The 26,932-nt window shown below is 33.8% G+C and overlaps 3 protein-coding genes across 3 annotated transcripts; 1 reads left to right on the top strand and 2 right to left on the bottom strand.

Moving 5' to 3' along the window:
• The first annotated feature begins 7,559 nt into the window (after nt 1-7,559).
• LOC105970402 (uncharacterized) lies at nt 7,560-8,606 on the top strand. The gene is made up of 3 exons (XM_012995219.2): nt 7,560-7,851; nt 7,946-8,253; nt 8,332-8,606. The coding sequence occupies exons 1-3, from the start codon at nt 7,712-7,714 to the stop codon at nt 8,451-8,453; spliced, it is 570 nt and encodes a 189-aa protein (XP_012850673.2). The 5' UTR covers nt 7,560-7,711; the 3' UTR covers nt 8,454-8,606.
• Nucleotides 8,607-9,673: 1,067 nt separating this feature from the next.
• Nucleotides 9,674-11,057, bottom strand: LOC105970393 (peroxidase 29). The gene is made up of 3 exons (XM_012995207.2): nt 10,691-11,057; nt 10,217-10,580; nt 9,674-10,119 (listed from the first exon to the last, which is right to left on the bottom strand). The coding sequence occupies exons 1-3, from the start codon at nt 10,916-10,918 to the stop codon at nt 9,719-9,721; spliced, it is 993 nt and encodes a 330-aa protein (XP_012850661.2). The 5' UTR covers nt 10,919-11,057; the 3' UTR covers nt 9,674-9,718.
• Nucleotides 11,058-17,866: 6,809 nt separating this feature from the next.
• Nucleotides 17,867-20,693, bottom strand: LOC105968929 (protein NRT1/ PTR FAMILY 5.9). The gene is made up of 4 exons (XM_012993631.2): nt 20,139-20,693; nt 19,818-20,035; nt 18,972-19,501; nt 17,867-18,750 (listed from the first exon to the last, which is right to left on the bottom strand). The coding sequence occupies exons 1-4, from the start codon at nt 20,170-20,172 to the stop codon at nt 17,961-17,963; spliced, it is 1,572 nt and encodes a 523-aa protein (XP_012849085.2). The 5' UTR covers nt 20,173-20,693; the 3' UTR covers nt 17,867-17,960.
• Between the last annotated feature and the right edge of the window lie 6,239 nt (nt 20,694-26,932).

Raw genomic sequence — 26,932 nt, forward strand, 5'->3', positions numbered from 1 at the left:
AATGTAATTTATTGTATTTTGCTTTACGTCTTTATTCACTTATTCTCTTTATTTTAATTCTGTGTGTCTCAGCCTAATTAATTCGATTTTATCGAGTTTCCAAATGTCAACTGTCAACCGTCAATCTCAGAAAATCAGGAAAGATTCAATGTTTTCACCATGTCAATAGAATTGATAGTTTATTTTGTCGGTGCCATTGGGGTATTTGGGGTCGCCATATGTGTTCGTGCTGAACACACACGTCGACCCCAAATACCCCAATGTCAAGACATTATTCCGTCAGGCTCTAGTTTTAGATAATAATATTTTATTATGTTAAATTAATTATTATAAGAAAAAACACTATTTTTATTTAGTTGTTATTTTTATCAATCTTTGTTATGTTATTTGAATACTGGCAATATTTAGTGTTTAATGTATTTCTTGTATTTTGCTACATTTCTGTGATTACTTTCTTGTATGTATATGCATGCATTCTCTGACAAACTAACTACGTTTTCAATTCCTACGGCTACTCCGCCCGCCCGCCCGTCACCACTCCTCGAAAAATCACGTAATATGCACGAGATTTGCACGCAATTTGAACCCTTATAGATTACACTATATACAACTCCAAACCAAAAAAAATAATCAAAAAACACGCATAATGCACACATAAAGCACACAATAAACACATATGACTTACGATTCAAATTTTGAGGTTCGATTTGACTTATACCTTAATTGATTTAATTCTTTGAATAACTCTTAGATATTAAGAAATCGAGTAATACTACTATTCACTATTAAAAAAACTCAAAAATAATATATCTTTATGATAGAATTCAGTTAAATGGTTAATTTTATATATAAAATAAAGAAACGCTGGGCAACTTAAAAAAACCCCAATGGTATTTCAGTATTTCTGTAATTATTTATTTTTAATATTTTTTCTCTACTAATTTCTAAGTATAATTATCAACAATTTATCAAAACTGAAACTAAAGCGTGAAGAATCCTACCTTAATGGTACATCTGTAATAATTTTTTTTTTAATATTTTTTAATCTACTAATTTTCTAACCATAATTTTAACCAATTATCAATCTCGTGTTAGTGTACTATATTTTCTTATTATTTATTAAATTGATTATTATTTTTCACTTTTGAAATAATATCCCATGTATCGCACGGGAAAATGCTAGTATGATTAATACTACAATCATATTACATTTTTAATTTCTTGTCATTACTTTCTCAACCTAAAATACTATTAGGACAAGTATTACAGAAAATCACAATATAATATTTTGATTCTACACCTTAGCTATAGTTATATTTCAATTTATAAAATTAATTAGAATGAGTTTTATTCTAATAGATTCTATTTTATTTCATTCTAGTTAATCCTGAAGAGGTCACCACCGGTTTTAATAATATAAGTGAGATTGTGTGACGTCCTACATTTATTTATATTTAATTTTAATTTAACCATAATTCTTTATATTGTCAAAATTTATTATATAAACATTAGTCATAGTGGATATAAGTATACAACGATGAATATACTACAATTTCTATTTTGCTCTACTTTATTTTTTATTGCTAAACGTCATCAAAGTCTAAATATTGTTTATAAAAAATAGAAATTACCAAAAATAAATAATAATTTTTATAAACCAAGACTGTATATGTTCAAAAAATAAAATAAAAAATAAATAAAAATAAAAAGAAATCCAATAATGAATTAAATCTGTGTAAGCCCATCTAAATTGGGCTGAAAATAAAACAAACAAAATCTATAAATTAAAAAACGTTTTCAGGCCCGATGGGCTTTACAGAAACCCAACAGCACACTGAAAAAATAACGGGTGAATTGCGATTTGCACCCTAAAAATAACGTAAAATACAGCTTCCACCCTTACATTTTGAAATATTCAACATTCACCCTTAAAATGCACCCTACATCCATACCTTGTGATATTTTAAGCCAAAGATTAATTTAGAGATGTGCTATTTCCACCCTTCAAATTAGGGGTGTAAACGAGCCGAGCTCGCCTCTTTTGGCTGGCTCGAGCTCGAGCTCGAGTTTATTTTGTCGAGCTCGAGCTCGAGTTTATTTTGTCGAGCTCGAGCTCGAGCTCGAGCTCGCGAGCTCCTCTGTTCTTGGCTCGAGCTCGAGCTCGTGTAAATTTTGTCGAGCTCGAGCTCGAGCTCGAGCTCGAGCTCGAGCTCGAGCCCATTGTCTTTTTTTTTTTTTTTTTTTTAAATATTTTTTTAATTATTATTTTATTATTAAAAATTATTTAAAAAAATAAAAAATAAAAACAAAATTGTAATTATATATATTTTTAATATTTGTATTTATTTCTATAATATTTTACATTATTATACATTATTTAAATAAAAATAACATATAAAAAATAAAAATAAAAATAAAAAAATAATAATAAATCCGGCTCGCGAGCCGGCTCGCGAGCTCATAAACAACTGAAAACCGGCTCGAGCTCGGCTCGTCAGAAAGCTCGAGCTCGCGAGCTCGAGCTCGAAAATCTCGAGTCCGAGTTCGAGCTTTTTACGAGCCGGCTCTTCGAACTCACGAGTCGGCTCGGCTCGTTTACACCCCTAACTTCAAATATCTTATTTTACCACCAAGTTAAATATATTTTTAATTTTACCCCTTTCTTCTTCTTACACTTATATTTTTTATAAATTTATAAATCATCTACCACTAAACTTATTAAAATATTTATAAAAGAATCCACATTTTCCAATGGAAATAACACCCTCTCCACCTTAAGTGAATAATACTTTCGTCGGAAAAAAAACATTTTCGAAGGTCAAAAAGAGCAGGAATTCACGTTTTTTTAGAAGTAAATTAAGATTGTTTCTATGGAAGTTCATGAACTTTCTTTAGAATTGACCAGTTTGGCTTAACATAATTTCATTTTCTTCAAAAATTACATAATATGTTGGTATTCTAATATGGAAGTTTAATTATCTTGTTAATAAATATATCATTGTAAAAAATAAAAATAAAAATTATATAAATATATAAAATTTGTAGAAATAAAATAATAATAAAATAGAAATATATATAACTTATAACACATGAGGACTAAGTGAATATAAGTAAGAGTGGTAGATTATAAATAGAGATGTATTTATAACGTTTTATAATCTTTAGTGGTGAATTAAGATAATTTAGAGGTGGAAATAGCACAACTCTTAATTTATCAAGATATATATACTCCCTCCATTTTCTAAATTTTGTTTAAACTATATTAAATTAAAAAAAATTCATAATAAACAACATTCCTTTTAGTAGAAAAAAAATCAGATTTCCATTGAGCAATCATTTGAACTATCGAACGCATAAAATTAAAGTTGAAGCAACCGATTATTTACACTAAGCAACGGTGGGGAAGCCAGTTAAACGCATGGGGGCCATGGCGCCCCTCAATTTTTTCTTCTTCTTCTTTTAATCTATTGAATATGTATATATAATTTATAGCTTTTATATGGTGCTCCTATAATTTTAAATAATTAAGTTTTATATAAAAAATCAAAATATTTTTTTTTTAATTGAAGAAAACAAAGAAGAATAATAAATAATTCTAACAAGTAGGATAAAAAAGTTACGTGAAATGGAACCAGGGGCGAGTTCACTATCGGGTAAGGGCGTACTCAAGTCCACCAATTTTATTATTTCGTCCACCCAAATTCAGATTAATGCAAAAAATGTCCCAAGTTTTTCTTTTTCTATCTTTTTATGAAAATAACTAAAATCCTATTTTTCTTTCGACGGCGCTGCCCACTCTAAAATTAAGAAGCGTGCTTAAGAAACTCGTATAAAGCCTATTCCCATGGTCCTCATCTGGATCGGCACTTCAGAGTAAAAATACTCTTGCATTCCCACAACGGTAAATATATCCGAAATACCAACAATATATATTGAGGAAGCAACAAATATATGCAAAACAATTCTTCTCCGTATTTCTACTAATCTCCATTCGTTTCTGCTCCGTAATAGCTGCAAATATCATTGCGATTACGGACAAAAACATCCCTATCCCCATCCTCTGCATAACGGTACGGAGAACGTGTCGTACCAAGGCATTAGCACTATTATCGAGGCGGTGATCGAGCCTTAAAGGGCAGCTGGCGGGATTTCGAATTTGAAATTACCTATGTTTCGCTGCATTGCCATGCCTTGTTTGATGAAAAAAGTCATCGGTAATTGGAAATTAAAATCACCGCAAACATTAGAAGCATTATCCAAACGGGCAATAGACGAAGAATTATCTTGGCATCTCTAAGAGGATGTACTCTCTTCTTCGTGATGATGAATAACTTCGTCTTGATTGTTTCATAGTCAATATATTATATCAATATCAATTTAGTGTTTATAGCTAAGTTTGGCCCAAATCTATGAACCCATAGATTTATGGGTCAAATGGGATTTTGTGGGCTTTTACAAATGATTGGGTCACTTCTTAATCTTATTCAATCGTATGACTTGGGCTTGGGCAAATTATTCCAAATCAATAAATAATATTGTTTGGACCGTCAAATCGTGATCTTATGAATTGTAATTGGTCGGGCTTATTTTATATGCCCCTAGGTACTAAATAAACTAGGGTTGACTCAGTCCGGATTCTACCTTTGACATACCTCTTCAAGATGCGAATGTATTACATTATTCTTATATGTAATTTTCGGTCAAAGTGCATTCAACATTTCTGGTCAAACTGCAATTTTCGGTCAAACTGCAATTTTCAAATTTCGACTGCCGGAACACAAATTACACCTCCAACAAGACCCATCATGGTCGAAATACGCACGGACTGCAAAAACAATTGCAAAAACAGATCGAGTGCTCCAAACTGAATGAAACCACCACAAAAAAAAAAAAAAGAGTTCGACGAGAGGAATCCAACGGCAGTTAAACCATTGAATTCCGACCACCATAGAGAGTGTTATGACTCCGGAAAGCAACTTCGCCGGTTGGAAATCTATAGAGGAGAGATTTTAATCTAAGAGTTGACAGATGATAAGAGAGACGACGGTGAGTGGCTAGGGTTCAAAACTGATTTTAAAATGACATTTTAGGTACTTCAAGGTGGCCGAGAGGGTATGTCAAATTATTATCGAAATGCTGAGGATTTGCATTACTGTGTAATACACATGGTAGTTAGTCATATATAATTTCGAAATGAGGGATCTCCAAAATAATCCCTCGTTGTAAATCCCACTAAATAGGAATTATTAATCTGCTTTATAGACTAATGGTCCATTCGGTTACCGCTATAAAGTTCTATTGACTAAAAAGTATGGACTAATAACATGTCTGGTAGGTAAGATTCACACTTTTTCAAACCCGCTACTAAATTCAAAGCACGCTATTAAATACTACTATTTCATTAAATTAGTAGCACCCCTCCCACTAAGATTAATTTAATAGGGGTTACTAAAAAGGAAAAATACGATTTTATCCTCATAATTATATTTTATTATTGTAAACTAGGTGGTTTTATAGACAATTCGTATATAATAACTAATTTTAACAAATTTAATAGAAAATTTAATCTAAGAAACCGAACATACTGCTAACTAAATAATTAATTAGTCGGTAGGGAGTTAATCAAATCTCATGTAATCTAATCTAATCCAATATAGTAACCGAAAAAGCCCCACATAAATAAGTGATAATTGATTTGGGCTTCTCTCTACAAAGCATAGGAATTGGTTTGGTGGGCCAACGGGCCACATTTCAATTGGGAGAATACTAAAGGAATTGTTCATATCTAATTAGGAACGACCATGGGGTGGGTATCACAACCCGCGCACCCACTCTGTTTGCAAAAGTTCGAGAACAAGTTTATTCAATATATATATTACTTTTTTTTTTTCCTTACTTTTCAATTTTGTATGATCCAATAATTATGGGATTGTTAGGTTGATTATGTGTATTAAATTTTCAAATAGAAAATAATTAATGATGATAGGTAAGTGTTACATAAACTATATTATACTTCAGGGGTGCATAGTGCATTTAACCCAAGAAAAGATAATCTTGCTTGGATCGTGCGACATGTTCGGACGTAATTAAAGCATCATATCCGAGACCTACACCGGTCACTAATCTTACCCTCCCACCTTGTGCTTCTATGGAGATTTTTTTGTCATACAAGGATTAGTTCCCAGAGAGAGAGAGAGAGAGAGAGAGAGAGAGAGAGAGAGAGAGAGAGAGAGGCTGGTGGGCTGATGGGAGTTGGGCCTGGCCCGGAGAGAGAGTAGGCTGGGCCAGAAAGAGGGGTAAATGGTGGGCTTTTGATGAGTTTGGGCCCAGATGGTTGACTTTTGATGAGTTTGGACCTGCGCAAATCAGTCCATATCAGATTAATAACTAATTTCTTATAAGAATTATTTCTATATTATAACTAGGTTCAGTGACTGTGCATGCATTCACTATCACTGTGTAACAAAACAAGAAACAAAATGATCATTCAGCCTATAATTATTCATCCATAATTCAATTAATGATGGTAATTAAATTATTCTGCCAGCTGCTAAAGGACAAAAAGATCACATTCAATAATTAATTTTAATAATTGACAATTAAAAAAAATGCACACGCAACTTATACGTAATTAAATCACAGTCGCCTAAAATGAGTAAATTGACAGGAAAAGATAACCAAATACTGTGTGGGAATTGTGGTATTATATTTATACAGCTAAAGAAACTAAAGAAAGGTAAAAATTATTGCTCAAATGAAAGGAAATTAATTAATTATTCATACCTATTTAACCCATATAATTACTCTGACCTATATAAGTAACAATACATATTTAACCCATATAATTCCAATTCCTTCAGCAAATCAATTATTCTTACATATTTCACCTAATAATTGTCCATATTAAACAAAATTAATTATACACATCAAATTTATTACCACCAACCAAATTCACCGTGTCCACAAATTAGTTATTCTTAGTTCTTACCTATTTCACCTCATCATTGTTCTGAACGAAATTAATTATTCATCCCTGTTAATGTACATTCTTACTATTAATGTATATATTGAAGGGTATTAATGTACATTGTTACGATTTTATACAATCAAAAAAATATTACATACTTGATTGATATTAAAATAATAATAATAAAAAAAACGGGTCGATTGAGCCCAACTTTAAAGGATCCAATATCCAATTAGCATGGGATATGGCGAGCCCAATTAAGAATTATGTGGTCCGAAAATTAATGTAGCCTAAGTGTATTTATTGCTGTTAAAATATAGGTTATTTTAGACTTGTTAATTCAAACACAAATAGCATTTATATATATTCGGAAATATTATTAAAGGAATTTGTCTTGTTGTACAATAGTTAATAATAATAATAATAATCATCATAATAATAATTCACCGGTGTAATACAAAGGAGGAAAAAATCACATTCAAGTGATTCAAATTATAATTAATAAATCACAGTGGCCTAAAATAAGTACTAATTGACAGGTAAAGATGACCAAACGTAATTATTAAGAAGTTGATAGAGATTAATCGATGCTATATAAACTTCGAATAACTTCGAATAACTTCGAATAACGAAAACAATAAGAAAAAGAAGAGATTGATAGAAGAAAACAATAAGAAAAGGAAGAAGAGATTGATAGAAGAAAACAATAAGAAAAGGAAGAAGAGATTGAGAGAAGAAAAAAAAATGGCCCTAGTAATTATTTTTATAACAATATTCATGCTATTTACGGCACACCAACCCGCCCCCGCCGCCGCCGCCCCCACTGCCGAGGACTACGCTTCCGCTAGGAAGCTAGTTAGCGACGGTATTTGGGGTATTGTCAGGTATCAATTCCATATTATTATTATTATTATTTATTTTATTTTTTATTTTTTTTAAATAAACAATTAATTAATTAATTTTTTTTTGATTTTTCAGTAGCTTGGACTATCTAAACGGGAACTCTCCCTTCGGCAATGTACTTTCGTACAGTGACGGAGGGAAAGGAGTCCCGTTTTTTTACTTGACGACACTCGACGAGGCGACTGCCAACTTTACGGCAGCGGACTCGAGGGCGTCACTGGCAGTCAGCCAGTACGCGGTGGATGGGTGCCCAGGACTGGACCCCCAGGAGCCACTCTGCTCCAAGGTTACCCTGTCGGGTAACCTTGTCAAACTCGACCCCCAGTCCAGGGAGGCCGAGTTTGCCCGAGCGGCACTACTCAATCGCCACCCCCGTTTCTCAAGTAAGTTATTTATTTATTTATTTATTATTATTTTTTTTCTTTTAACTAATATTTTTTTTTGTTTGTTTGTTTTTGTAGATCTTCCTCCAGCAGGGAATTTCCAGCTTTACAAACTGAAGATCAAAGGAATTTTTTTAATAAATTCTTACAAAGATAGCCCAAAGAAGCTCAGCGTGAGGGACTATCTCAAAGTAGCATAATGAATTTTTTTTTTTTTTTTTTTTTTTTGGGTATGTAAAACAATATATATAACAGTTTTTTTTTTTTAATTATCTAAGGCTCACATTGAAATTTGTACTGGTTTCCTTTTTTCTTTTTTCTTTTTTTTAATAAGAAAATTTGTATTGGTTCAATTGCTTAGAATAGTCGACTACACTCAATACGTATGTGTTCATTTATGTATTATCAATTCCATTATTTCAGCCCAAAATCAGTGTTATTATTTATCAATTCCAATTCCATTATTTCAGCCCAAAATCAGTGTTATTACTTATCAATTCCATTTTTTCAGCCCAAAATCAGTATTGTTACTTATCAATTCCACTAATTCAGCCCAAAATTAGTGTAGCAGTATTATAAATTATTTCAAAGAGGTAATTACAAATACCACCCATGCGAAATCGTGAATTGGCAAATACCCCTTGTGGAAAAAAAAACTGACCCATATCTCCCTGTGTAAACAAAGTCAAAGCATCTAGCATCCTCAGAACAAATCGTCTTCATCTTCAATTCTCAATTCTCTGTGGATTTTGATCAATCATGGAGGATGACCGCCATTGCAGCCGCCGCACGAAGATGAAGAAAACTCATTTTCTCCGTTCGATCTCATCGACCACCAGCCGCACACCTCCGCCGCGGAATGCCTCAATTGAAAGAAGATATGAAGATGTGGTGGCGTTGGGGTGATGAACAGCGGTGGAACGCTTCGACTTGGGTTGAATGGTGGATGAATTGAGTTGTGAGTAGGTTGGGGTGGGTAGGGGATGGAGAAAGGGGGGTGCGGGTGGAGGACGCCGGCGGTCGCAGGGAAGAAGATGAAGAGTTTTTATTTTATTTTATATAACTATTATTATATTTAAGATATGTTTTATTTTTGTATTTTTTTTTTAATTATTAACATATATTTATTGCATTTAATAAATATATTTGTTTAAATTTTCTTTTTTCGTTTTCCTTCTATCTTTTATCTTCTTTTTTAATTATTATTATATTAACATATATTTTATGTTCTATTTTATTTGTTAAAAATATTATTTTTCTAATAGCAAAAAAACTCCCGGGCTTTTTTGTCCTTTTACCCTTTGGTCAATTAGTAAAACGCCAATGGGTGCCAATGGGTGCAGTGTGCTTCAAAATAGATTACACAGAGAAACATGAGTAAGTTTTATTTATTATTATTATTTAAAATGCAAAAGGCCGCACAAATAAAGAAAATGATTTTTTTTTAGAATATCTATATCGATATTTAAATTCCATTCAACTTATCACACTGTCTTCGGATTTCGCCATCGTTTCCCGTTAAAACGTCTGCGGTTGAAAGTTTAACAAATGCAGATGAAAATGTCTTGAAAAACAAATCTTTGTTGAAAATAAATTTCGGGGCGATTTCAGCAGTGAGAGCATCATCCGATAGATCTACATCGGTCACTAATAGCGCCCTCCCACGTAATGATTCCACATATATATCTGCGTCGAATACGTACGGTGTGCGATCGTTAGGTAACGATGTATTAAAATTAGATGCTGCTCCTTTCGGACAAATCTTTTGCAATTTCTCATAGAATTCTTTGTCCGTATTTATAATCCACGGAGCGTCGAAACGATATTGTATAGTGGCACAATGAGAAGTTCCAAGAGTATGAGCACCTACAAGCCAAAAAAAAAAAAATTTAAAAGAAATTAGATACATTTTTTTAAACGATTAATTAAACTTCTAATTCAAGCAATATAAATAATTAATTACCTAAGAGTGCAATTTGTTCTTCGATGGTCAATCCCACATTCAAGTTTTCTAAAAACCCCAACGATTTTCTGATGAACGTATCGGCCGGAGGGAGGTTAAAATCTGCATCGTAATTAGTGTACGCAACGGATGAATCTCGGCGACCAAGTGGGACCCGAATTTTCGGCCCTTGAGAAACCGCCACAGCTTCTCGAGCTGCCAGCACTAAAATATCTGCACACGAAACTTGGTTCGGACAAACTTTATCCACCATCGATTTTATTTGCCCTATCAACTCCCTTTTCTTGATTCCGAAATTACTAAATGACCCCATTTCCGATTTGCTTCTCTCGTAAACATCCAGAAGGATCGAAGCATCACAACCCTATAAAAAATAACATTTATCGAGCAAACTTAGAGAATGACAATGACTTCTTATATTATATTTTACTTCGAATCGGCCAAAAAAAAAAACACGGTTTATTCGTTGATTACCATAACTTTACAGTCATTAAACAAGAGCCTCAATAATGCAGCAGGTGTTCGAGGGTCTTGTTTCGACATCGAAGATATTGCATCTTCGACGATTTTCTCGAGTTGTGGGCACGTTCTGTTATAAAATCCAAACGACAATCCCGCATAATCATCGTCTCCTTTCACTTGATAATTGAAACCACTTATCAAAAAAATTAAAACAACCGTCGAAATCGTTCTCGTATACATCCTCCTAATTAGTAAAATTAATCACTATTTGCTACGGCAGACTACGAAAAATTATGTAATTCTTGAACAACTTTATAGATGTATATATTCAAATATTACACTTGTATGTATTCATAATATGTATATATAATTATGTAAAATCTGCTTGAAATGTAAAGTGAACAAAATCAAAATCAGATTAAAATGAGATTTGGATGATATTGTTAAATGTTAACCATATCAAGTCTGCTTGGTTGACTGATTAATCGAGGTAGTTGACCAAAATCAGGACTGAAAGTCTGAAACATTCATATAGAATTAATAAAAGTAAATGTAACACGATAACATAAAATCACACTTGTTTCTATAATCTAAATATGTCACGTTTGGAATCATAAGGATGATTAGAGAAGAAAATCGGATTCTATTATGACTATTTATTTTGAATTTAACGATATTACTCATTTGTGTACATTTATTTTGAATCAATCTATTGGAGATATTAATATTAAATGGTACATTTCACTAATAGCTTAAGCTTTTAGTTGAGATGTTCATTCAACATGGTATCAGAGCCAGGCGAAATCAAAGGGAATCCCACAGCCACCCATATTCCAAGTGCAAGGCTTCAAATGTAATTCGTCTGCACTTGAGGGGGCGTATTGAAGATATTAATATTAAATTGTACATTTTACTAATAGCTTAAGCTTTTGATTGAGATTGTCATTCAACACAATCATCCTAGTTTTATAATGGTAATCAGTTAAGCGTATAATTTAAGTAAAAAAATAATGAATTTTGTTATGAATGTCTACCGGAAAAAATAAATAAAAAATGCTACAAAAATATTCAATTTATTTTTTGTGACGAATTTTAAAGGCTTAATCCCACTTTGCATGCACTTTGCACCCTTGAAAACCAATAATAACACTTCACATGCTCAAATCATAATAAATCATTCATAATGCACCTTTAATGATATAATAAAGGATAATTCATTTTTTATTGGTTTTTTCTTCTGGGTGCAAAATGACAAATTGAATTGTTATCTTCTGCAACCTCCACCTAATTTCGAGCGCACATAGAAAAATAAAAATCACACTAGATAATTGAAAAACAAATCTTACAAAATAAAATCAAATAAACTTTTATCACTAAATTATTCGATTGATAGATCTTTTTTTGTAAAGTATTTTGAAGAAAATATGATTTTCAGATAAAACGAAATAGCTGAAGGATTTATAAAATACATTTTTGTGATAAAAAATATAAATTTTAAATGCCAGTAAAGTATTTATCAGCTTTAAAAACTCATGTGGAGTGCATTATGCATGATGTGCTGTGTTTCGAGGGTGCAAAGTGCTATTAATTTGTTTTGAGGGTGCGAAATATTAATGGTATATTTCGAGGGTGCAAAATGGAATTAAACCAATTTTAAACATACATGTGAGAGTTATGATATTCTATAAGCACGTTTTAAAGCCCAATGGGCTTTACAGTAACCCAACAGCACACCGAAAAAATAACGGTTGAATTGCGATTTGCACCCTAAAATAACGTAGATTGCCATTCTCCACCCTTCAATTTTGAAATTTGCAAATTGGACACTTAAAATGCACTTTACATCCATATCTTGTGATATTATAAGCAAAAGATTAACTTATCACGATATATATATATATACTCCCTCCATTTTCTAAATTTTGTTTAAACTTGATGGGCCCATATCTACAAGCCCATAGAGGTACACAAACCAAACTCAAATCGACTAAAGATAATAGTACAAGCCCAAGCGGCTAAGGCCGAAACTGGCATGATCTAAACAGTTAGGCCCAAGTTGACCCATATTAAGTGGCTTAGCCATGAGAATATATATCTCCATATAAATACCCGGAAATCTCACAATTAAAGGGACTCAATTCATATTTCCCGAGCAGTCTCTTGAATTCTCTGAATATTTCTATCATACAAAGCTGACTTAAGTGTTGGAGGGTCTCTTGAATTCTCTGAATACTACTATCATACAAAGCTGACTTGAGCGTTGGAGGGTTTTCGTCGGGACCAATCCCGGCGCCCTAACGACTTTTTGTGATTCAGGTAGTGCCCACGCGACGAATCAAGAAGTGCGAGAGAAGAATTGCAAAACGTGACGTGGAATTGTACCACATCAAAACTATATTAAATTAAAAAAATCATAATAAACAACATTCCTTTCAATAGAAAAATTCAGAATTACCTTCATAAATATTAACAAAAAGGTCTCAAATCATATTTTATATTCACATTAATGATAAAAAGCCAAACTTGTATTAAAAGAGAGAATTAAATCTTGAAACTCTAAAAACAAGTAATATGTAACCCGGTCCAAATAAGCATGAACATTGAACAATCATTTGAACTAACCAACACATCAAATTAAAGTTGGAAGCAACTGATTATTTACACTAACCAAGGCTTCTAATTAATTAACTAACCATAATGTTTTATTTTCTCTCTCTAAAAAACCTACAAAAAATAACAAAAGCAAGCAAGCTTATTGCACTAGTGAAGGCCAAGAACCAATAGTACTTGTCCAACCGAGCTTTACTCATATCGTCCGAAAACCAATTGTCGTACGTTTCTTTAGAAGTCGTCAAACACTCGATCACGGAAATAAGAAGCGCGCTCAAGAAACTCCCAACTCCAAAGATACTCGTATAAAGCGCAATTCCCATTGTCCTCATACGGACCGGCACTTCGGAGTAAAAATACTCCTGCATTCCCACGACGGTAAATATGTCCGAAATACCCAACAATATATATTGAGGAAGCAACCAATATATGCTCAACAATTCTTGTCCGTTATTTTTACCAATCTCCATTCGTTTCTGCTCCGTGATCGCTGCGATTATCATTGCGATTACGGACAAAAACATCCCTATCCCCATCCTCTGCATAACGGAGATCCCCTTTTCGTTGCGCGTGAAAATACGCACCAACGGTACGAAGAACGTGTCGTACCAAGGCATTAACACTATTATCGAGACGGTGATCGAGCTTTGAAGGGCGGCTGGCGGAATTTCGAATTTGAAATTACCAATGTTTCGCTTCATTGCCATGCCTTGTTTGGTGAAAAAAGTCACCGGCAATTGGAAAATCACCGCAAACATTAGTAGCATTATCCAAACGGGCAATAGACGAAGAATTATCTTCGCATCTCTAAGAGGATTTACTCTCTCTTCTTCGTGTTGAATAACTTCGTCTTGATTGTTACATAGGGCTTTCTCCTGAAGTCTACACAATCAATATATTATATCAATATCAATTTATTTTTAGATCACAATACGGTTTATTGCATAAAAAAAACTCCATCTTATTTTTTGCTAATACGGACAACACGGGGAATTTTTTTTCCAATTCGATATAACACATGGGTACTGAATGCAATAAACTCATAAAAATAACTGAATCGAAACAATGCAATATCGAGAAAAAAAGAAAAGGAAAGACTTACTCTAATTCAACCTTCGTGTACTCAATGCTCTCGACAGTTATGACTACTTATTTTGAATTCAATAATATACTCAGCTATGTTGCAGCAATGCTCTTATTAATTTTTATTATTATTATTTAAAATGCAAAAGACCACATAAATAAAGAAAATGATTTTTTTTTTTTTGAGAATATCTATATCGATATTTAAACTCCATTCAACTTATCACACTGTCTTCGGATTTCGCCATCGTTTCCCGTTAAAACGTCTGCGGTTGAAAGTTTAACAAAAGCAGATGAAAATGTCTTGAAAAAATAATCTTTGTCGAAAATAAATTTCGGGGCGATCTCAGCGGTGAGAGCATCATCCGATAGATCTACATCGGTCACTAATAGCCCCCTCCCACGTAATGATTCCACATATATATCTGCGTCGAATACGTACGGTGTGCGATCGTTAGGTAACGATGTATTAAAATTAGATGCTGCTCCTTTCGGACAAATCTTTTGCAATTTCTTATAGAATTCTTTGTCCGTATTTATAATCCACGGAGCGTCGAAACGATATTGTATAGTAGCACAATGAGAAGTTCCAAGAGTATGAGCACCTACAAGCCAAAAAAAATTAAAAAATAAAAGAAATTAGATACATTTTTTTTAAACGATTAATTAAACTTCTAATTCAAGCAATACAAATAATTAATTACCTAAGAGTGCAATTTGTTCTTCGATAGTCAATCCCACATTCAAGTTTTCTAAAAACCCCAACGATTTTCTGATGAACGTATCGACCGGAGGGAGGTCAAAATCTGCATCGTAATTAGTGTACGCAACGGATGAATCTCGGCGACCAAGTGGGACCCGGATTTTCGGCCCTTGAGAAACCGCCACAGCTTCTCGAGCTGCCAGCACTAAAATATCTGCACACGAAACTTGGTTCGGACAAATTTTATCCACCATCGATTTTATTTGCCCTATCAACTCCCTTTTCTTGATTCCGAAATTACTAAATGACCCCATCTCCGATTTGCTTCTCTCGTAAACATCCAGAAGGATTGAAGCATCACAACCCTATAAAAAATAAACATTTATCGAGCAAATTAGAGAATGACAACGACTTCTTATATTATATTTTACTTCGAATCGGCCAAACAAAAAAACACGGTTTATTCTTTGATTACCTTAACTTTACAATCATTAAACAAGAGCCTCAACAGTGCAGCAGGTGTTCGAGGGTCTTGTTTCGACATCGAAGATATTGCATCTTCGACGATTTTCTCGAGTTGTGGGCACGTTTTGTTATAAAATCCAAACGACAACCCCGCATAATCATCGTCTCCTTTCACTTGATAATTGAAACCACTTATCAAAAAAATTAAAACAACCGTCGAAATCGTTCTCGTATACATCCTCCTAATTAGTAAAATTAATCACTATTTGTTACGGCAGACTACGAAAAATTATGTAATTCTTGAACAACTTTATAGATGTATATATTCAAATATTACACTTGTATGTATTCATAATATGTATATATAATTATGTAAAATCTGCTTGAAATGTAAAGTGAACAAAATCAAAATCAGATTAAAATGAGATTTGGATGATATTGTTAAATGTTAACCATATCAAGTCTGCTTGGTTGACTGATTAATCGAGGTAGTTGACCAAAATCAGGACTGAAAGTCTGAAACATTCATATAGAATTAATAAAAGTAAATGTAACACGATAACATAAAATCACACTTGTTTCTATAATCTAAATATGTCACGTTTGGAATCATAAGGATGATTAGAGAAGAAAATCGGATTCTATTACGACTACTTATTTTGAATTTAATGATATTACTCATTTGTGCACATTTATTTTGAATCCAATCATCCTAGTTTTATAATGGTAATCAGTTAAGCGTATAATTTTTAAGTAAAAAAATAATGAATTTTGTTATGAAATGTCTACCGGAAAAAATAAATAAAAAATGTTACAAAAATATTCAATTTATTTTTTAATAAATGAATCGAATTTTAAAGGCTTAATCCCACTTTGCACCCTTAAAATTGAGTTTTTTGGCACTTTGCACCGTTGAAAACTAATAATAACGTAACACTTCACATCCTCAAAAGACAATAAATCATTCATATGCACCCTTAATTAAATAATAAAGGATAATTCATTTTTTTATTGGTTTTTTCTTCGGGGTGCAAAATGACAAATTGAATTGTTATTTCTGCAACCTCCACCTAATTTCGAGCGCACAGAGTGCGAAAAAATAAAAATCACACTAGATAATTGAAAAACAAATCTTACAAAATAAAATAACCTAAATTTTTATCACTAAATTATTCGATTGATAGATCTTTTATTTTAATTGGTGGAAATATTTGGAAGAAAATATGATTTTTAGATAACTTGATAACGAAATAGCTGAAGGATTTATAAAATATTTTTTTGTGATAAAAAATTATAATTTTTAAATGCCAGGAGAGTATTTATTAGCTTTAAAAACTCACGTGGGGTGCATTATGCATGATATACTGTGTTTCGAGGGTGCAAAGTGCTATTAATTTGTTTTGAGGGTGCAAATGTTAAAATGGTATATTTTGAGGGTGCAAAGTGGAATTAAACCAATTTTAAACATACATGTGAGAGTTGTATACTCTAAAAGATAAAACCCCCAACTCCAATTATTTTGGTGGGCTGTTTGGTTTTTAAAAATAATATAAGTGAGATTGTGTGACGTCCTACATTTATTTATATTTAATTTAACCATAATGCTTTATATTGTCAAAATTTATTATATAAACATTAGTCATAGTGGATTATGTATACAACCATGAATATACTACAATTTCTATTTTGCTCTACTTTATTTTTTATTGCTACACGTCATCAAAGTCAAAATATTGTTTATAAAAATAATATAAATTACAAAAAATAAACAATATTGTTTATAAACCAAGACTGTATATGTTGAAAAAAATAAAAAAAAAATAAAAAAAATCCAAGACTGTATTGAATTTACGTAAGCCCATCTTAAAAAAATATAGATCAATTAAAAAAATATTTGAAGGCCCAATGGGCTTTACAGAAACCCGACAGCACACCGAAAAAATAACGGGTGAATAGCGATTTGCACCCTAAAATAACGTAGATTGCCGTTTTCCACCCTTAAATTTTGAAATTTGCAAATTGGACCCTTAAAATGCACCCTACATCCATATCTTGTGATATTTTAAGCAAAAGAATAATTAATCACGATATTTATACTCCCTCTATTTTCTAAATTTTGTTTAAACTATATTAAATTTAAAAAATCATAATAAACATTCCTTTTAATAGAAAAATTCAGAATTACCTTCATAAATACTAACAAAAAGGTATCAAATCATAATATTCATTAATGATAAAAGCCAAACTTGTATTAAAAGAGATAATTAAATCTTTAAACTCTAAATACAAGTACTCCGGTCCAAATAAGCATGAACATTGAGCAATCATTTGAACTAACGAACACATCAAATTAAAGTTGGAAGCAACTGATTAATTACACTAAGCAAAAATTCTAATTAATTAACTTATAACCATAATGTTTTATTTTCTCTCTCTAAAAAACCTACAAAAAATAACAAAAGCAAGCAAGCTTATTGCACTAGTGAAGGCCAAGAACCAATAGTACTTGTCCAACCGAGCTTTACTCATATCGTCCGAAAACCAATTGTCGTGCGTTTCTTTAGAAGTCGTCAAACACTCGATCACGGAAATAAGAAGCGCACTCAAGAAACTCCCAACTCCAAAGATACTCGTATAAAGCGCTATTCCCATTGTCCTCATTCGGACCGGCACTTCAGAGTAAAAATACTCCTGCATTCCCACGACGGTAAATATGTCCGAAATACCCAACAATATATATTGAGGAAGCAACCAATATATGCTCAACAATTCTTGTCCGTTATTTTTACCAATCTCCATTCGTTTCTGCTCCGTGATCGCTGCGATTATCATTGCGATTACGGACAAAAACATCCCTATCCCCATCCTCTGCATAACGGAGATCCCCTTTTCGTTGCGCGTGAAAATACGCACCAACGGTACGAAGAACGTGTCGTACCAAGGCATTAACACTATTATCGAGACGGTGATCGAGCTTTGAAGGGCGGCTGGCGGAATTTCGAATTTGAAATTACCAATGTTTCGCTTCATTGCCATGCCTTGTTTGGTGAAAAAAGTCACCGGCAATTGGAAAATCACCGCAAACATTAGTAGCATTATCCAAACGGGCAATAGACGAAGAATTATCTTCGCATCTCTAAGAGGATTTACTCTCTCTTCTTCGTGTTGAATAACTTCGTCTTGATTGTTACATAGGGCTTTCTCCTGAAGTCTACACAATCAATATATTATATCAATATCAATTTATTTTTAGATCACAATACGGTTTATTGCATAAAAGAAACCCCATCTTATTTTTTGCTAATACGGACAACACGGGGAATTTTTTTTCCAATTCGATATAACACATGGGTACTGAATGCAATAAACTCATAAAAATAATTGAATCGAAACAATGCAATATCGAGAAAAAAAAGAAAAGGAAAGACTTACTCTAATTCAACCTTCGTGTACTCAATGCCATTATTCCGACCGTTGACCAATTTAGAAACGGTCGATTTGATTGACCGGACAATATCCTCGAAAAAATTGCCATCTTCGTTCCTTTTATGCTTGTGCTTATAAAACCGGTTTCCACACAAAAACATTAGAATCGACGCAATCATGGAAAACGTGGGAATAGCGAATCCGAGTCCCCAACCAAAAGTGTCTTGTATATACGACATGACCGAAACACCCATGAGGCTACCGCAACATATCCCAAAGTACCACCATTGGAAAAACAAGCTTTTCTTGTCTTTTTTCGGTTCTTCCGTATTATTATTATTATTAGTAGTAGTAGTACGAGGCAATTCTTCTTCGTTTTCGAGCTGGTCGGCACCAAAGGCTTGTAAGGAGGGGTTATAGCCCCCTTGTCCGAGTGAAATCATATATAACGACCACGATAGAGACAAAATCGAATGTTTTTTGGCCGTCGGATTCCATGGCCATTTCACCGCCGTCGATGTCAATGCTAACAGCCCCTAATTAATTGATCCACAACAATTTTAATTGAAACCATGAATCAATTAAATAGTTATGATTAAATTAGTACATAGTAAAATGTAAAAAAAATAATATGTCAACATCATAATATTACATTCATATATACAAGGTACATATAAGTGGGATAGTGACATGGGATCCATTTCCCATGATAATATTGTTCTGCATGTAGATTTCCACTCAAAACATGTTTTTTTCTTGAATTTAAATGAAAACTAGAGAGAGAAAAGAAAATAAAAGAAAGATAATAAATGCGAAATGAAAATAGCGTGACTAGTTGTTAAAGTAACGAACCGCAGCGTAGAGCACAGAAGAGGCGAGAATAGTGGTGTAACGGTCCCAGTAAGAGTCGGCTAACGTCGCTACTATCAACGGCAACATCGACGTGAATCCAACCCAGGTATTCACGAATTTCGCCGCCGACGAATTGCTCATGTACATAACGTCCGTTAAATACGTCACCAAATTTGACGCCACCCCTTTGAATGCAAATCTCTCCATCCCAGCTATAACTGTTAGCCAATAAAACCAAAAAAAAAAATCATGATTTTTTTTTTTTACAGTACAAAATCACGGAAGAAATTCAAAATAGAAATTAAATATTCTCGTAATTACCTGTTAGAAGAAAACATGGTTTATTGAGTCCCATCGATTGACAGAAAATTAAAATTACAATAAAAAATAAAAATAAAAAACAAGGGTTCGATCGATGTGGCCAAAATTGAATGACGAATTAAAAGAAGAATATATTCCTAATTCATAGTTAGGTTTTTATAGCGATGTGGGATCATATAAATTAAATTTCCGGAAGACAAAAAAAAAAAAAAAAACACAAGAAATTAAAAAGAAAACAATGGCAACACACTTCCTTTTGTCCACCACTGCAATTTAATTTCCGTTTTAATCCCAACAATATATATATAATTTTTTTTTGCTTTTTTGGAGAATTAATGGAACACTCGACACACACTAAATAAATAAATCCCTTTCATTTTTTTTAATTAATTAAAAAAAAAATCAAGATTTAAAAAAAGACACTTCTATTGGGCTTATAAGCTGACAGCTGCAAGGTGGCCAAGATATAGACACTGTTTTACATGCAAGAAAATAATATATGAATTTTCTTATTTTTTTCATATATATATTTATTTAATTTTCTATCGTTACACTAAAATAAAAATCGGATCGGCACACTTATATAAGTTGATGAGGATGCACAGACACCGTCATAATGTTGACATGCGTCACTATGACACGTCATAAATATTATTATTTTTTTATTTTTTAATTACGTAATATTAGCTTGCTCACTATATATATATGGAATGAAATTAACCAATTGTTGATGAGTTTTTCTTGTACGTTTGGTAACTATTGGTAATAAAAGGAGTATCATATATAATTAGGGATTTGGTGCAATCAAATTCAATTTTAAAGGGTTTTCTTTTCCATATATAATTTATGTATTTATTATTCAACATAGATCAGCTATGATTGGTAAATCATGATTTAAAAAAAGAAAATAACTAAATAACTCTATACATATATATATATATATATATATATATATATATATATATATATATATATATATATATATATATATATATATATATATATATATATATGCAGTAGATTTTATTGCATAAATAATGTGCCGAGTGTATATTCCATTCAAAATTGATTGCCGAGTGGGATCGGAGTGAGTGATGCTTGTGGCTACTCATGCTGATCGCGTGGCTAAGTATGCATTACTCGTAAAATGCATGTGTTCCTTAATTACACCAACTAATTTATAATGCCAACTCACTAATTACGTCATCGGGCATCGTGTGCGTCCGTCGTAAATTTGTTTCTAAGACAAGTGAAAGCAAACGCTGATTTTGCAAGCATTTAGAACTGGATTATAAGCTATGAGAAAAGCTTAGAAGCTGTTTCTAAAAGTGTTTTGCAGACAACCACCTAAGTATTCATTATTCGCAAAACACGTCGATTAACGTATAATGCCAACTCACTAATTAGTTTTTGCAGACAACCACCTAAGTGTGCATTACTCGCAAAACACGTCAACTAACTTATGATGCCAACTCACTAATTACGTTATCAATATCATTTTCGTGCGTGTGCAAGTACATCGATATATCGTAAAATTCTTGCGTTGATCGAGCAATTGGTCATACGATGTATTGACTATTTCTATTCACCAACTAATTTATAATGCCAACTCACTAATTACGTCATTGGTATCGCGTACATCCGTCGTAAATTTGTTTTAAGAGTAGTTAAAGTAAACACTGATTCTGCAAGCATCTAAAACCGAATTATGAGCTATGAGAAAAACTTAGAAGTTGTGTCTAAAAGTTTTTGCAGAAACCACCTAAGTATGCTGTTAATGAATGGTTAATACATCTGGTTTTATACACACCTGATATTCACTATGTAATGTCACGTGAGAAGCACGTGAGAGTTTAAGTTGCTTTTGCTTACTCATCTATCCTAGTCAGCAGTGTAGTTCTTTACACTTGAGCTGATTTGATTGGTGGATGAAATGGACGGCTCTGGTGAGTTACTTGGAGAGTAAGTTCTATATATATATAGAGCAGAGGCAGCAGAAGTAAGGAGTGATGCAATACAGGGGATACACATTGTGAGAGAGAGAGAAACACTTGTGGGAGGGGTTTTAGGGTTTCTGGCAGATCTCATGCTTGTTCATAGCTGAGATTATCATCTCTTGATTTGTATCTGTATTGATCGTGTTATATAGTGAATTGGAGCTTGTATTGCTCCCGGGGATGTAGATCTCACATTGAGATTGAACCTCGTAAATTCTCTTGTTCTTCTTTACTGTGTTGAAAGCTGCATGAGTGTGTGCTTGATGTGTGTGTGTTTAATTCTAAACAACTGAATCAAAGCTTCATAAAATCATAACAAGTGGTGCGGTGAACGTGGATCGAAGTGAAGCTGGTTAAATCCAATCAACACAAAACCAGATCAGCAGCTGAAAATTGGAAGAGGTACACTCCTGACTTAGATCTACTAGAGATGAGTAATTCTAAGTTTGAATTTGAAAAATTCAATGGTGATAATGATTTTACTCTCTGGAGAATTAAGATGAAAGCATTATTGGTTCATCAAGGACTTTCTGCTGCCCTAGATGCAAAATTATTGTCTGATTTAGATGATAAGAAGTCAGTGCCAGAGATACAGTCTAAAGCACATAGTGCACTGATTTTAAGTCTAGGTGATGAAGTACTTCGTGAAGTCTCTGAAGAAACAACTGCTCTAGCTATATGGGAAAAACTTGAGTCTATATACATGAAGAAATCACTAGCTAACAGATTGTATCTGAAGAAGAAACTCTATACTCTTCAAATGGAGTCAGGGCAGGAAGTCAGAAAACACCTAGATGAGTATAATAGGATTATCCTAAACCTGCATGCTGTTGGAGTCAAAATTGAAGAGGAGGATCAGGCTATTATCCTATTAAGCTCACTTCCAAAGGATTATGAGCACATTGTAGATACTATGCTTTATGGAAAAGATACCCTTACAATGACAGAGGTAAAATCTGTGCTAAATTCAAAAGAGCTTCAGAAGAAAAATGAATCAAGCTCTAATGGAAGTGGTGAAGGACTTAATGTAAGAGGAAGGCCTGACAAGAAGGAGTTTAAGAAGAATAGAGGAAAGTCCAGATCTAAGTCAAGACCACATGGAAAGGACACCAGAAGATGTCATAAGTGCAAGAAGGAAGGGCATATTAGAAGATTCTGCCCTGAGAGAACTCAGAAGTATAAGAGTGATTCAAACCAAGGTGATAAAGGAGATGCATCCATTGTATCAGATGGATATGACTCTGCTGAGGTGTTGTTTGCATCATACTCTGATTCACCTGAGGCACTGGTAGCATCACACCTCAATTCTGCTGGAGAGTGGGTGTTGGACTCTGGATGTTCATTCCATATGACCCCTAACAGGGAGTGGTTTCAAGAACTCAAGGAATCTGAAAAATGTATGGTGCTTTTGGGAGATGATAAAGCATGCAAAATTCTTGGGATTGGGGCTGTTAATCTGAAACTAGCCTCTGGACAGGAGAAACAAGTAAATGGAATGAGATATGTTCCTGCTCTTAAGAGGAATCTCATCTCAATTGGTATGCTTGATCAAGCAGGATATGAGATGAGAGCAAAAAATGGTATCATGAGGATATTGAAGGGTGCTCTAGTGGTCATGAAGGGCTTGCTGAGAAATGGTATTTACATATTAGATGGAACCACAGCTGTTGAAACAGCAAATGTAGTTGTACAAGACAAAACCTCACTATGGCACAGAAGGCTGGCACACATGAGTGAAAGAGGACTCCAAGAACTGGTGAAACAGAAACTTCTTGAAGCTAATGACATTGAAGAACTAAAGTTCTGTGAGAACTGTGTTCTTGGAAAAGCCAAGAGAGTAAAATTTGGGAAATCTCAACACTCAACTCATGACAATCTGAGCTATATACACTCAGATATGTGGGGTCCTGCAAGAACTGAGACCATGGGAGGTGGCAGATACTTCTTGACTTTAATTGATGATAGGTCAAGGAAGCTGTGGGTTCACATCTTAAAGACAAAGGATGAAGCATTTCCAGTGTTTAAGACTTGGAAACAAAAGGTGGAGACTCAGTCAGGGATGAAGATAAAACACTTAAGGACTGATAATGGACTTGAGTTTGTGTCATCAGTATTTAACAGATTCTGTGATGATAATGGAATCACAAGGCACAGAACTGTTAGAGGAACTCCTCAACAGAATGGTTTAGCTGAGAGAATGAATAGAACCATTCTTGAGAAGGTGAGGTGTATGCTTCTTAGTTCTGGTTGCTCTAAGAAGTTCTGGGGTGAGGCTGTCAAAACTGCATGTCACATCATTAACAGAAGTCCATCATCAGCTCTGAACTTCAAGACACCTCAAGAAATATGGACTGGAAAACCACCTTCATATGACCATTTAAAGGTGTTTGGTTGTGCTGCATATGCACACTTGAGACAAGACAAACTTGAAGCTAGAGCACTGAAGTGCATTTTCTTGGGATATCCTGAAGGAGTAAAAGGCTACAAACTGTGGTGTATTGAAGCTGGTAAACAAAAGTGCATAGTGAGCAGGGATGTCACATTCAATGAAGAAATGATGCCACTAAAAACTATGGAGTTGTCTTCTGGTGAAACCAGTCAGAATAAGACACAGTTTGAGGTGGAGCTTCAAGATGATGTGATAGACTCTGTTGAAGATGATTTTGTAAATACTACAAAAACAGAAGAAGCTTCTGGAGAGATTTCTGAGGAGAGACAAGCAGAAGAATCCTCAAATCTGCAAGATTATCAACTAGCCAGAGATAGAACCAGAAGAGAAATGAGAGCTCCAAATAGACTTGGATATGCTGATATTATTGCCTATGCTCTGACTGTTGTAAATGAAAACTGTGGAAAAGAACCAGCATCTTTCAAGGAAGCTATTGCATGTGAACAAAGGGACATGTGGATTACAGCTATGGAAGATGAGATGCAATCTTTAAAGAAGAACTCTACCTGGAGTATTGTTTGTAAACCAAAAGATCAAAAACTAGTTGGTTGCAAATGGATTTACAAGTTAAAGACTGGTATACCAGGAGTTGAAAAACCAAGATTTAAAGCAAGACTTGTTGCAAAAGGCTTTACTCAGAGAGAGGGGATAGATTTTAATGAAATTTTTTCACCTGTTGTCAAACAGACTTCTATAAGGATTGCATTCTCACTAGTTGCTCAATTTGATCTTGAGCTTGAGCAAATGGATGTGACCACAGCTTTTCTGCATGGAGAATTGGAAGAGACTATATACATGAGGCAGCCAGAAGGTTTCCACATTGGAGGTGAAGACATGGTGTGCTTATTAAACAAGTCACTGTATGGTCTGAAACAGTCACCAAGACAATGGTATAAGAGGTTTGATATGTTTATGCACTCCATTAAGTTTGAGAAAAGCAGTTATGATTACTGTGTGTATCAAAATGGGAAGAGGGGTGAAGATCAGATCCTGTTGCTTCTTTATGTAGATGATATGCTGATCATAGGTAAGAAGCACAGTGAAATTACCAGTCTAAAAGCCTAGCTGAAAGGAGAATTTGAAATGAAGGATATGGGAAAGGCTAGTAGAATTCTTGGTATTGATATTCTGAGGAATAGAAAGTTGAATCAGATATTTTTATCTCAGAAAGATTACTTGGAGAAGGTTTTGACCAAGTATGGAATGGCTGAAGCAAAACCTGTATTAACACCTTTAGCTCCCCATTACAAGCTGAGCATGAATCAAAGGCCAAACACTACTGAAGAAAAGGAATACATGAAGGAGATTCCATATGCAAATATTGTTGGCAGTATCATGTACTGTATGGTATCTACTAGGCCTGATTTGGCTTATGCTCTAAGCATCTTAAGCAGATTTATGGCTGAACCAGGGAAAGAACATTGGTTTGCCTTGAAAAGTCTACTGAAGTATCTAAAAGGATCTAAAGGAGTTGGTCTTCTGTATCAGAAGAGAGTAGATGCTACTCATGTGGTGAATGGATATGTTGACTCTGATTATGCAGGGTGTTTAGACACTAGGAAGTCTTTGTCAGGTTACATATATACTTCTTATGGAGGAGCTATAAGTTGGAAGTCATCACTTCAGAAAGTAGTTGCTCTTTCTACTACAGAAGCAAAATATATTGCTGCAACTGAGGCAGTAAAAGAAGGATTATGGTTGAGAGGTTTTTTTGAAGAATTGTCTGGAAAGGTAAAAGAGATCACATTGCATTGTGATAGTCAGAGTGCCTTGTTCCTCATGAGAAATCCCATGTTTCATGAGAGAACTAAGCATATAGAGATCAAGCTGCACTTCATCAGACAAGTGATAGAGGCTGGGAAGGTTAAAGCTGTGAAAGTAGCTTCTGAAGAAAATCCAGCTGATTCATTAACTAAACCTCTACCATTTAATAAGTTCCAACATTGTTTGGAACTGGTACAAGTTCAGGCTTGGCAGAATTAAGGAATTACAGAAGTGATCTTCTGGCTGCATGTTCTGTGGGGGGGGACATGGAGGAGCAGTACTAGTGGTGTGATGATGTTTTAACCAAGGTGGAGAATTGTTAATGAATGGTTAATACATCTGGTTTTATACACACCTGATATTCACTATGTAATGTCACGTGAGAAGCACGTGAGAGTTTAAGTTGCTTTTGCTTACTCATCTATCCTAGTCAGCAGTGTAGTTCTTTACACTTGAGCTGATTTGATTGGTGGATGAAATGGACGGCTCTGGTGAGTTACTTGGAGAGTAAGTTCTATATATATATAGAGCAGAGGCAGCAGAAGTAAGGAGTGATGCAATACAGGGGATACACATTGTGAGAG

The sequence above is a fragment of the Erythranthe guttata genome, chromosome 8, assembly GCF_056151865.1.
Source record: "Erythranthe guttata isolate IM_541 chromosome 8, IM_541, whole genome shotgun sequence".
In the NCBI taxonomy this organism is placed as follows: domain Eukaryota; kingdom Viridiplantae; phylum Streptophyta; class Magnoliopsida; order Lamiales; family Phrymaceae; genus Erythranthe; species Erythranthe guttata.